Here is an 11,641-nt window from a genome sequence, read left to right on the forward strand (position 1 = left end):
CCGCATTCCTGATGGTGAGGTCTGCGGTGCTTGGTTCTGCTGCAGTGTCTGCAACTTTCATTTTGCTTCTGCAATTTTAATTCAGTCACATGTTTCACTGTCTGTGCTTCAACTAACAATGTTAGATGTGTTTGTTTGCAGACAACGGTAAAACAACGAGGAAGAGTTGCTAAACAACCCGACCGAGGTGACTCCTCCCGGGGAGGAAAAGGGAAACAAGTTAAACTCACTTCCCGACCTAAACTGAAAACAAGGAAACAAATTGTTATAGACGACCAATCGGGGAGTGAGTACGTACCCTCTCAGGACCTCTCTTTTGATTCAGGGCCAGCTACTGCAGTCCAGGCTTCATATACGGCCCAAGCTCCACAACGTATACCTTCTGAGTCGTCTAATGGCTCAGCAGCAGGCAGTGGTGAATACTCCACCTCCCCCATAGCTTCAGTATCTAGGGAGAGTGCAGAAGGCGAGACTAATAGTGATAATGAGGTATCGGACAGTGGGGTGCCCCAGGTTGGGGGTGTTGAGAGAATTAGAAAACCTGAAGTTTGGGAAGATCTATTTGTCAGCCAGGTGGTGTTCCACAAATTTAGAGAATGGTGGTCGTCATGGAAGTTGATACTTGAGCAGAGCTTTATTGACAAAGACCTTCTACCCCTAAAACCCAATGTGCATAGACAGTCCCAGGCTCGAGTGGGTTGGAAATTCTTTAAAGACAATTGTTTGAAGGTAAATGAGCATATGGTCAAGGAGTTTTACAGCAATGTAGCTCATATCTTGAAAGGCACTAAAGTGACGAAAGTGAGAAACAAAAATGTGGTTTTCACCGGGAAGGCGTTGAATGAGTATTTGGGGTTCATTGACGAAGATGAGTCCTTGTACAATGAAAAGTTAGCAATGGGAGAGGAGGTTCTTCCGTGGTTAGCTTCGTACCTGGAAATCCCGGGTACGGTTCCAGAATGGTTACAAGCAGGGACCAAAATACTTCGGAGAACTTTCAACTTCGAGGCTAGAGGGTGGTTGGCCTTTGTATGCAGTCGGCTTGACCCGACTACTCATGATCAGACTATTCCACTTGCTCGGGAGGTTCTTATTGCTTTTATTATGTTAGGTTATCCTATCAATATGGGCAATGTGATGTCCCGCACCATTTCTGCAGTAGGGGTTGAGCATGACTGGAACTACCCTTTTCCCAGCACCCTTACTATGTATTTCCGGGACTTGGAGGTGGAGAAGAGACCGTTTGACGTCAAGGTAAAACCTGTGGCTCCATTCTCCTGGTATAGTTTGAAGGGGCCAGACAACCCCAAAGACAAAAGTTACAAGCCGCCTTTCTCTACTCCAGCTGGCCAGTCTGAGGAGCCAGTGGCGGTAGTGTCTTCGGTTGAGCCCCCCCACAGAGCCTCCCACCATGCCTACTATCACCATTGATGATGATTTGCCTCCATGACCCTCCTCTTCTGCTGGCCCCAGTACTTCAGTTGACACGGGGGTCCCTTCTTCCCGGACTCATCCTTTCACGGCCCAGCAGTTGAGCCATACACTAGCCAGTTTGAACAACTGGATGTCAGCTGCGACATCCAAGATGTCTACATTGTCTGCTACAGTTGAGGCCCATTCAGCACCTTCCCCTACTCAGTTTCCTCAGTCCATTGAGGACACACTGAAGAAGCTCCTGGAAAACCAGGAGAAGATTATGAGGACTCAAGACGCCTTGACTATGGCGGTGGATTCACATGGCAAGGCTTTGAGGAGCTTGCCAAGGAGCATAAGAAGATGAGGAAGTCAAGGGCGTCCAAGGAGTCGGTAAGAGTGCTACGGAGTGATGTGGACAAGCTATTGCCAGACCAGATGCCTTTAGACTTGTTATTTGGGGATCCAGCCCCAGTAGCAGCACCAGTGCCATAGCCATAGCAGGAGCAGGAGAAGGCACCCAGGCCCCCAAGAAAGAAGAGGAAGCTCCCCAGTTCAGTTGGTGCAGTTATTGAGCTACTAGACTTACAGGAGACCCCCTCTTGTGATGCACCTATCAGTCAGCCGGTTCAGGAGCAGGCCCCAGTCCCAGTAGCTAAGCAGCAAGAGATCGGGAATCAGTCCGAGGTTCCCGTACATACAGAGGACTTGGGGACCACTGATGATCCCATGCTGACGGACCAGGCCTAGGGAGATCCTATATCCATTCTTTTGTTTTGATATTTATTTGATACTTGGCATTGAGGACAATGCCAGCTTTTATTCGTGGGGGTGCGCCCTACTTTTTTTTTCTAGATGACTGTATATATATAGATTCTTAGTTTATTTTTATTGATTTTGTGTTTTTTTACTTTGGGCTGTATATAACTTTACATTTCTATATATATTCACCCCCCGTTGTATATTTTACTCCCCTACTGTACATATTCATTCTATTTTCTATTTTCGCAAAATTTTCATTTTTAGCTTTGTAGTTAGGCTCATAGCCGCTTGTTTTGATTTTGGCATTTCCAATAAGCCCTTGGTTTTCTTAATGCCACGGTTCTTTCCAAGGGTGGAGTATTGTGCGAACCGGGTGGCTCTTCCCAATGATAGATGGCGTGACAACCTTCTTAAGGGTTTGAGTCTGTTTCTTTGATTTTTCTTTTGTTTTTGATAGCGTAATTAAAGGCACCTCAAGCAAAGCTTCACTTGGGCCTAGCACACTTGCCTTTGATCCTATGGTCAACGACATAATGTTATGTTCAGGATGGTAAAAGTCGTGTCTTTGAGACTCTTACGTTGACCAAATGATCATTATGTGGTCTTTTTGGACCATTGTGTGTTTAAATCATAACTAAGGTCATTGTGGGCCCTCGACTCGATGTTTTTAGGAAATCCCTAGCGTGTGTGGTGAGGAATTGAAATTTGAGTCAAAGTCCCGAGCCAATGGTCTAGAACTTGCCCTGAATGTCTGTTGAGGCAAAATCCTAGGTGAAATTTGACTTGAGAAATGATTATAGGCTCTCCTTGATCCAAATGCTAAGTTGAACAATTTCATAGCCTTCCAATGAAATAATCCCTAGTTAACCCTTTTGAGCCTTAAACCTTTTTCTTTCAAGAACCAATGCTACAAGCCTATACCCGTTCTAAACGATTACCCTCTCTCGGTACCCAAATATTCCCTTGATTAATGGCAAAAATCTAAGTTTGGGGGGAGAGACAAGAAAGGAAGCAAAGCAGTAAGGTACAAAATAAAGAAAAGAAGGCAATGAAAAAGCAAGAAAAGAAAAAGGACAAAAAGAAAGTCCCATGTGAACAAGAATAAAAAGGGATTCAAGGAAAACAAAAGTGAAAAAGGTGTGGATAAAGTAGAAAAAGGAGAAATGTTTTGAATTGTATAAGAAAGAGTGACAATGTGTCTCTCTAACCCCTTGTGAAGAAGTGAAATCCTCAAAAATAGCCAAGAAAGTTGCGCCGAAATGAATCAAAAGAAGTGTTTAAGGGAAGATTGAACCCACGTGAATAAAAATATGTCCTACCCTTGCCTAAAAGCCTTCACAATGACTCCACAAAAGCCCTATTTGATCTCAAGTTGAAGGGAGCTTACATTAGTGGATACTTACATAAGGGGCAAACATATGGTACTTAGAGCCGGACTTGTGACCTTTCTTTTTGAGAGAGATGAGTGAAATTTCATTTGCTTCGATTTGTGTGTCAATATTTAAAAGGTGAGTTTCGCTTAGGGAGAGTTGAGGATGTGAGAGTTTGGGTTCTACAATGACCAAAGTAAATGAGAAAAGCTCTTTGATGAAATGTGTCAACTCTTGATGCTCTTGTGTCACACTTGATCCATAGTTTTTAAAGTTTTAAATGTGTTAATGATGCATTCGTATTGAGGGAAATTTTTAGTCCCAATTGATTCTTGTTGAGGTTATTTTAGGATAGCTGGAATTACTTGGATGTTCCTTTAAGGGATGGGTCTTATTTTGTTTGCTTGAGGACAAGCAATGGTTTAAGTTTGGGGGAGTTGATAAGTTAGGATTTTAAAGTGTTTATGTCCGTACTTGCCTATGCTTTGAGTATAAATTGATACAAAAACAGTCCCAAAATGCTCACAAGTTGTGCCTGATTGCAGGGTTGATTGTCAAAGTGACGAAATATCAAAGATCGGGTCAAAAAGGAGTGAAACCTGCTCAAGTATCAAAGACCAAGAGAAGTGAAGAAAAAGGGGCCTAGTGCGGACCGCGTAACAATGACCGCGGCCGCACTAGGAGGTTCAGAGACTGGACATTTTAAAGCTTAAGGTCACGCGGTCGCGGTAGGATTCACGCGGCCTGCGGAGAAGCTTCGCAGCCGCACTCCTGCTCTGTGTGGTCCGCGTTCATAGGGTTCAACAAAGGGTATTTGTCCTCATGCGGTCCGCGGTCACGTCTGCATGGACCGTGCCAGTTGCCTTCGCGGCCGCGGTACACTCCCACGCGGTCTGCATCCCCCAGTTCAAGTCATCAAACAACTGAAGCCCAAGAGCCAGTGTGGCCGCGGTCCGTTTTGTGCGGCCCGCACTGACCCCACAGGGATATTTTTGTCCAGTTTTTCTAGCCTAGTATAAATAGAACATTTTACTATTTTTTAAGGGGCGGTTAGATCTGAGAACAGAAGAATAGCTGCGCTTGGTGTTGTAGCCATTTTTGGCATATTTGCTTCCCATTAGCAATAGATTATTGTAGTTTCTTCTTAGTAATTAATTATTATGTGTAGTTCTTCATCTATTTCTTTAGTTTCTTCTTTAATTATGTGTAGCTAAACCCATTAGTTAGGGTTGTGGCTCAACCCTAGTATGGGTAATTGATGGGTGTTTCCATCTATGGTTAGATTGACTATGAGTATTTGTTATTTGGGGGGATTTTATGATTTAATTTAGAATTGGTGGTTGCAAACACTGATTGAAGCTTTGTGGGTTTAACTCTTCTTGAGAAAGAAAGTATATGACCTCAAAATTGACCCAACAAGAAATTGGGATGGACTCATGAGAAATGATAGTCCCAATTAACGGGTTAAATCTCGAGAGAGTAATCACCCTACTTGAACCCTAGTTGCTTGGTCTAATTTGCCAACCCAATTGGTCTCGAGAGAGTCAATTGGGCAAAATCACTCTCTCTACCGATAGGTGTGAGAGTGGGTAAAATTGTGCAACGGTTATAACATAAGCTCCAAATAAGTCAATCGAACCTAAGTAACATCTACCCGTCAATTAGCCACCAAAGTAATGCCACGACCCTAGTGCTCTTCCTTCCCATTAATTACAACTTAGCAATATTCTTCTAGCATAATCTAGCTTTAATCCGTAGTTTTATAATAGTAGTTATAAATACAAAAACTCAAAAGATGCTTGAAGTGACATTAGAAGCACAACCGCAACTCTAGGCTAGACAGAAAATACAACTCCACTACTAGCTCCCTGTGGAAATTCGATCCCGGACCTCTATTCGGGTAAAAACTATTGCGATCCGCTCTTCCTACCATAGTGTAGTGTCGAGTCGGCTCCGATCAAATGCCTAACACCTTCTCACGGGTTAACAGAATTCCTTACCCGGATTTCTGTGTTCGCGGACTGTAATACAGAGTCAATCTTTTTCTCGATTCAGGATTTGAACCGGTGACTTGGGACACCATAAATTATCCCAAGTGGCGACTCTGAATTTAAGAAATAAATAATCCTATTTCGATTGTCACTTAAGTTGGAAAAAACTTCCCTTTATACCATTCCCGGGGGTGTAGGAAAAAGGAGGTGTGATAGATGTAGATATAAAATATAGATATATAATGATATGATTTACTTAAGGTTGTTGATTCATAAATTTCAAATCCTGGATCCGCTCTCCTTATTTAAAGTTTTTTTTTTGTTGTGAGAAGAATTATGATCTCTTGCAAAGTAGAGCACAACATTAGATGTTAGATTGTACTCATTTGGGGGAGAGACCGAGAGAGTATACAAGTAGAATGAGATAAAACAAAAGGAACAGAAGTGATAGGCTAGGGGCTATATGAGGCAAAATAGAAGATCACATGGCTATCTAACGCATTTAAAACCTTTACCCCATTTTTGGTCCTTATTTTGGGGATTTCCTTATTTTGTGGACAATTTACTCCAATCATTCTCCCATTTTTCCCCCAAAAGAGAATATTCTTTCTTATATTCTTCTCTCTCTTCTATATTATATTATATTATTATCTTTCATTTTAATTTTATTTTTTAATTTTCATTAAACAAATTCAATCTTTCATTTTCATTAATTTGTAACTTCCATTAAAACAATTCCATAAAATTTTAAATAATATAATTTGTAAGCAATTATTATAGATTAACTAATAATTCAAATAAAAGTGAAATCATTGCGATACAAGATTAATTAAATAATATTACATAATGATAAAATTCATTCGAAATACTACATCAATATTCAACTTCAACCTCTAGTATTCTCCCATAAATGATCTATTAATGCATTACGAAGTACAAAATGAGCATCTTTGTCCTTAATTCTTCTATGTCGAGCTAAAAATTCTTGAAATGAAAGAAGAAAACAAAGTTTTACGAAGTTTTAATTCTCAAAAATTAATTTATCATAATTATACGCCAAAGTTAAGATGTAAAATTAATATTAAAATGATATTACATAAACATAATTCGGTATATATAAAGAGATAAATTAAAAGAGTTAAATAATAAAATAATAATAAACAAAACATGAATAGTAATTGGGAGATGAATAGTGTAACCCCATATTTGAGGGAACACTATTCGTCCCACATTTTGGGGGCAAAAATAAGGGAGGATTGGAGCTTCATTACCCTAAAAATTGCCCCCACTGCTAGGAAATGGGGTAAGGTTGGAGATGGCCTAACCAATGGCCTTCTTAGATTTCTGCCTTCATAATAGGAGTAAGTAATTATCAATATCCGCCTTCTTACTTTCATCGAGGGGAAAAGAAATTAGGTTTTCCAATTTGTCAGGACACGCGGTTTTCAGATTTCACTATAGCGTAGCGTAACTCAGCATAAGCATTTAAAAAATAAAAGTCCCGATATGCAATTCGAATTTCTATATTCAAATTTCTTAATTTTGACCGTAAAATTTTAAAATATTGGCAAATAAAACATCTACAAAAAAGTACCATAACACAAAATAATTAACAATTTAAAGCATTTTAAACACGTCTAAAAATGAACACGGTAAAAAGAATTTGCTTGACTCTTAAAATCCGGACTGTATCACATAAATTAAAATGGATGGAGTATTGTAGTGCGGTAGGGAAAGAATAACGAAAATTGAACCAACACTTATTGCGTACACGATTAATACAAATATCACTAAACTATATTAACTCCTTTGTGCTATCACCATAATAACTTGATATTGAGATGAATAAGATCCATCAACCCTAAATCGAACGTCTCAACTTCGAGCCCTGCAAATAAAAAAATATTAATAGGGAGTATTGTATCTTAAATGAACCCTACATACACAATAAAAATTTGAATTAGTCAAGTGAGTGCCAGAGGCGGCCCAACGAATTCTGTGGCCTAAAACCAAACTTTATGAGGGGCCTTAACTTTAAAAAAAAAATATTTATTTATTTATTTGAAAGCCTATTTTTCTAGCGGTTCTTAAGTACAAAGTTATTAATGATTTTCTTATAATCAATAACTCATAATAAGTCTTTCTTAATTGACAATATAGCTAATCCATTTAACCTTTCTTGAAACATTGTTGTTCTTAGGTAAGATTTCATCAATTTTAATTTTGAAAATTTCTTTCCGCAGAAGCGACGATAACAAGAGTTATTAACATTATTCCATAAGTAATATATGCATTGAAAAAAGAATCAAATCTTTTTATTTCACTGAGTGTATCAATTAAACTGTTATCTTCTAATTGTACTATTTTTCGTAATAGTTTATTCTGAAAATAAATATAAATCATCAATATCGAATTGATTATTATGCTTTAAGGAACATTCAAGATTAAGGTAATATTTTTTCAAATTTTCACGATCTAGTGATCTTAATTTTTACCGTTAAATAGAAAATCAAAAGTATTTTCATTTGCTTCGAATTGATCAAATCTATTTTGAAGTGAAAAAAATAGCCTTGTCTACTATATATAAAGCAATCAACTCCAAAAGACTTATTCGAAAGATTTTGAGATTTTATTATCAACATTCTCATCAAATTGTTACTTTTTATATATCATACGTTTCTTACGAAATTCGGGTTCGATATTCATTTCAAGTGCAATTTTCGTGGCAGAAATCATAGCAGTTGTAAATCCTTCTTCTCTATACTTGTTAAAGAAAGAAATTAATTTTTTTCACTTCACGTAACCTTTTTAAAAACTTATACATAATCTATTAAGTATAACAAAAATTAGGACCCAATAAATGTGGGGCGTAATTGCGTTACTTGCTTTATGTTACGGCCGCCCTTGGTGATGAGTGCCATATGAATACCATATAGTAACAAAAAAGAAGCACTAGATTAAGGCATAGGGGCGATTTAACAAAGACCAAATGTTCAATGAAAGAGCACCATAAAAGCCCTATCCAGAGAGCCATGTCAGCGACTAGTTACTGTCCAGATGGATGATGAGAAAGGCAGAATGGCAGATGATGATAAGGGTTCATCCCTGAAATGGGTGGTTCTTATTACTTTTGAGAGGTCCAAGAAATCTTAAATTTCACGATTGACAATCAGAAAAAATATCCCAGATTGAGAAAAAACCATCAACAGAATAATTCAATAAATATTTTCTTCTTTAAAATTCTAAAATTTTAATCTTGGCCATTTATTTGGTTATCAAGAAAAGCAATCTAACTTAGTTTTTTTTCAACAAGAACTAAACTTAGGAACTTGAAAGGGGAGTTCAAAGCAATGGCCTCAACTACCTCCCCTTCACTTACTCTTTCCTCTTCATCGACTTTGGTCGACGGCAAGACAACTCGTCAGTCAGCTGCTGCTGCGTCCTCCCAATGTGTCACCCTACCGACCCTCCCTCCCCCACCTGCCGTCCAAAGCCGTGCTGCCAGAACCACTGCCTACTGTAAGTGACTCTTTTCTTGGATGCCCACTAATTTCTTTCCCCTTTTATCTTGTTTTTTCAAGTCTTGAATTGCCTCTCTGTTCCGCTTGCCATTATATTTGATCGAACACAACAACAACAATAATGTTCCCAGTGTATTTCCACAAGTGGGGTTTGGGAAGGGTAGGGTGTACGCCGCCTTACCTGAAGCAGGCAGAGAGGCTGTTTTCGATAGACCCTCGGCATTTGATCGAACACATAGTGTAAAAATGGTAATTTGTATCATACATTACACAACAACAAAACAATTACTTACTCGCAAACAAATTAAGGTTGGCAATATGAAATCATCATTGTTCATGTCGTTCCATTGAAGATGTGTTGTGTGTCTAGGTCAGCACGTTTCATCGTGTTTTATATTGTCGAAATTGACTAGTTTTACTAGTCTGTTAACTCACCGCACCACTCCTCCTTATCTGTGGGACTAGCAATGTGAGCAAGTTCACGCACGTGAATTTATGTTATATCGTACAATGATGGTAAAAAGATACTCCATTTATTTTTATATATAGTCATGTTTGACTGAGCACAGAGTTTGATGAATTAAAGAAGACGTATAGCACATATCAAAAGTACCGTTATAACTCATTGTCCTAAATATTACATGACATTTATGTTGCTATAAGAACATGTCGTTTAGGGTAAAATGAGAAGTTTAAAGTTAAATTGATTCGAAATATAAAAAAGTGTCATTCTTTTTGTAACAGACTAAAAAGGAAAAAATGTCATAATTGGTCATACATTTAGCAAAAAAGTATATAAATTAGAACGGAAGAAGTAATGCACACTATACTTCATACTAAAAAGTTATTGGTGCCATTGTAATTTCTTGCCTCGGATGCGCTGTGATGCAGGTCGTAAGATTGCAAGGAATGTAGTCGCAATGGCAACGTCTACTGGAGAGGTTGCAACTACTACAGAGGCATCATCAGCTGATATGGCAACCACTGAGTTACCATCTGAGCTTCTCCAAAAAATTCAAGAAGCTGTAAGGACCTACTGATATATTAATAGCTTTTTCACTTCACTTGGTTCTTGACTTGCTCCGCCTGATTCTTGATACCAACCAAATTTCTTCTTTCAGTGGGACAAACTTGACGATAAGTACGCAGTCAGCTCACTCGGTGTTGCTGCACTACTTCTACTATGGAGCTCCACTGGAGTTATCTCGGTACTCTTTTATTCTAACTACTTACTATTTGCCAACTTAGGACCTTTTGGTTTCCATTTTAGTTCAACTATTACAAGCTTGACAAAAGGATGTGCTTAATTGTTGCAGGCAATTGACAGGCTTCCTCTGATTCCTGGTGTTCTTGAGCTTGTAGGAATTGGTTACACCGGTGTAAGTTGAAACATTCATCACTTTTGGTCACTATAATGTATGCTATGTAATTTTATATAGTCGAATGATCAACGACAATTAGTTCCTCCTAGATCTCGTAGCCTTTTCTTTTGGTCTTATAACTTATATAAACTTATAATGTCAAAAGTTTTCAAGTATTTAAATGTCAGTGTAATTGTCTACGTCAAGTACCCTATTATAACTGATAATTACATGATAGGTAAATAAAGGTCTTAAACTGTTAGTTAGTGTATATAAGTTAAATCCTTTCTTTTAATCTGGTAAAGCTTTGAACTATGCAATCAACCACCAAATTTTTTGAACTCAAATTCACTTTATTCTTCTTTAATTTTCTTGGATCTGTCTTCCTCTGCAGTGGTTTGCTTACAAGAACTTGGTCTTCAAACCAGACAGGTAATCCCATTTCGTTGAAATACGAATTAGTGGAAGCTAAGTTTATTATTCATACGTCGTGTTCGTCACTACTTACCTCTCTTCTTATAACATTTTGCCGTTAACAGAGAAGCTTTGATATCAAAGATCAAGGATTTGTACAAGGAAGTAATTGGGAGCAGCTGAAAAGAAAGTGTCCTAATGCTGCCGCAGAGACATGATCAAAATAGATTTCAGTTGAGCAATCTTGCAGCTTTGCACTTCAAAATGTAAACTCTGCTTTGTTCTTTTGCTGTCTTAATATTCTAACAGAATAAAACTCAAATAAACTATGTCTATATATTGCTTATTTGTACATTGTCTTTTCATTCTCTCATCTTTATATGTTTTTCTTTAGCAGTTGGAAGTTTATGTATATCAATACTTTCAAGTAGATCCATGTTTTTGGTAATTAACGGCTTAAAAGAAATTGTACAACAAACATGTTACCATATGGTTTTAATGACATAAGCGCCTTCTCAGTTCATTCTTCAACTTTCAACTTTAAGTGGGCGTTTGGACATAAGATTTGTGAAATTACATAAAAAAGAGGGGAAAAATTCAAGTTGAAAATTAGGGTTGTGTTTGGATATGAAAACAAATTGGAGCTATTTCTGAATTTTTGAGAGTGCTTTGAAGTGGAAATTTTGAAATATAGCTTTTTGGAGTTTTTCAAATTTCGAAATTTCTGAAATTCAACTCGAAGTGAAATTTGAAATTTTCATGGCCAAACACTAAGTTCGCCAAAAAGTGAAAAAAAATTCCGAAAAAAA

At 37.9% G+C, this 11,641-nt stretch overlaps 1 protein-coding gene across 1 annotated transcript; it reads left to right on the top strand.

Moving 5' to 3' along the window:
* The first annotated feature begins 8,498 nt into the window (after positions 1–8,498).
* LOC104223406 (protein CURVATURE THYLAKOID 1B, chloroplastic) lies at positions 8,499–11,184 on the top strand. Its single transcript, XM_009774839.2, has 6 exons — positions 8,499–9,055; positions 9,949–10,082; positions 10,179–10,265; positions 10,374–10,436; positions 10,813–10,850; positions 10,958–11,184. The coding sequence occupies exons 1-6, from the start codon at positions 8,887–8,889 to the stop codon at positions 11,013–11,015; spliced, it is 549 nt and encodes a 182-aa protein (XP_009773141.1). The 5' UTR covers positions 8,499–8,886; the 3' UTR covers positions 11,016–11,184.
* The last annotated feature ends 457 nt before the right edge of the window (positions 11,185–11,641 follow it).

Source organism: Nicotiana sylvestris, chromosome 8, assembly GCF_000393655.2.
Source record: "Nicotiana sylvestris chromosome 8, ASM39365v2, whole genome shotgun sequence".
Taxonomy (NCBI): Eukaryota; Viridiplantae; Streptophyta; class Magnoliopsida; order Solanales; family Solanaceae; genus Nicotiana; species Nicotiana sylvestris.

What these genes read in the sequence shown, in the direction of transcription:
- LOC104223406 (XM_009774839.2), top strand. Translation starts at nt 8,887, where the DNA reads ATGGCCTCAACTACCTCCCCTTCACTTACTCTTTCCTCTTCATCGACT. An exon ending in TAGGAATTGGTTACACCGGT is followed by an intron (nt 10,437 to 10,812) that starts GTAAGTTGAAAC and finishes CTTCCTCTGCAG; the next exon opens with TGGTTTGCTTACAAGAACTT. An exon ending in TTGGTCTTCAAACCAGACAG is followed by an intron (nt 10,851 to 10,957) that starts GTAATCCCATTT and finishes TGCCGTTAACAG; the next exon opens with AGAAGCTTTGATATCAAAGA.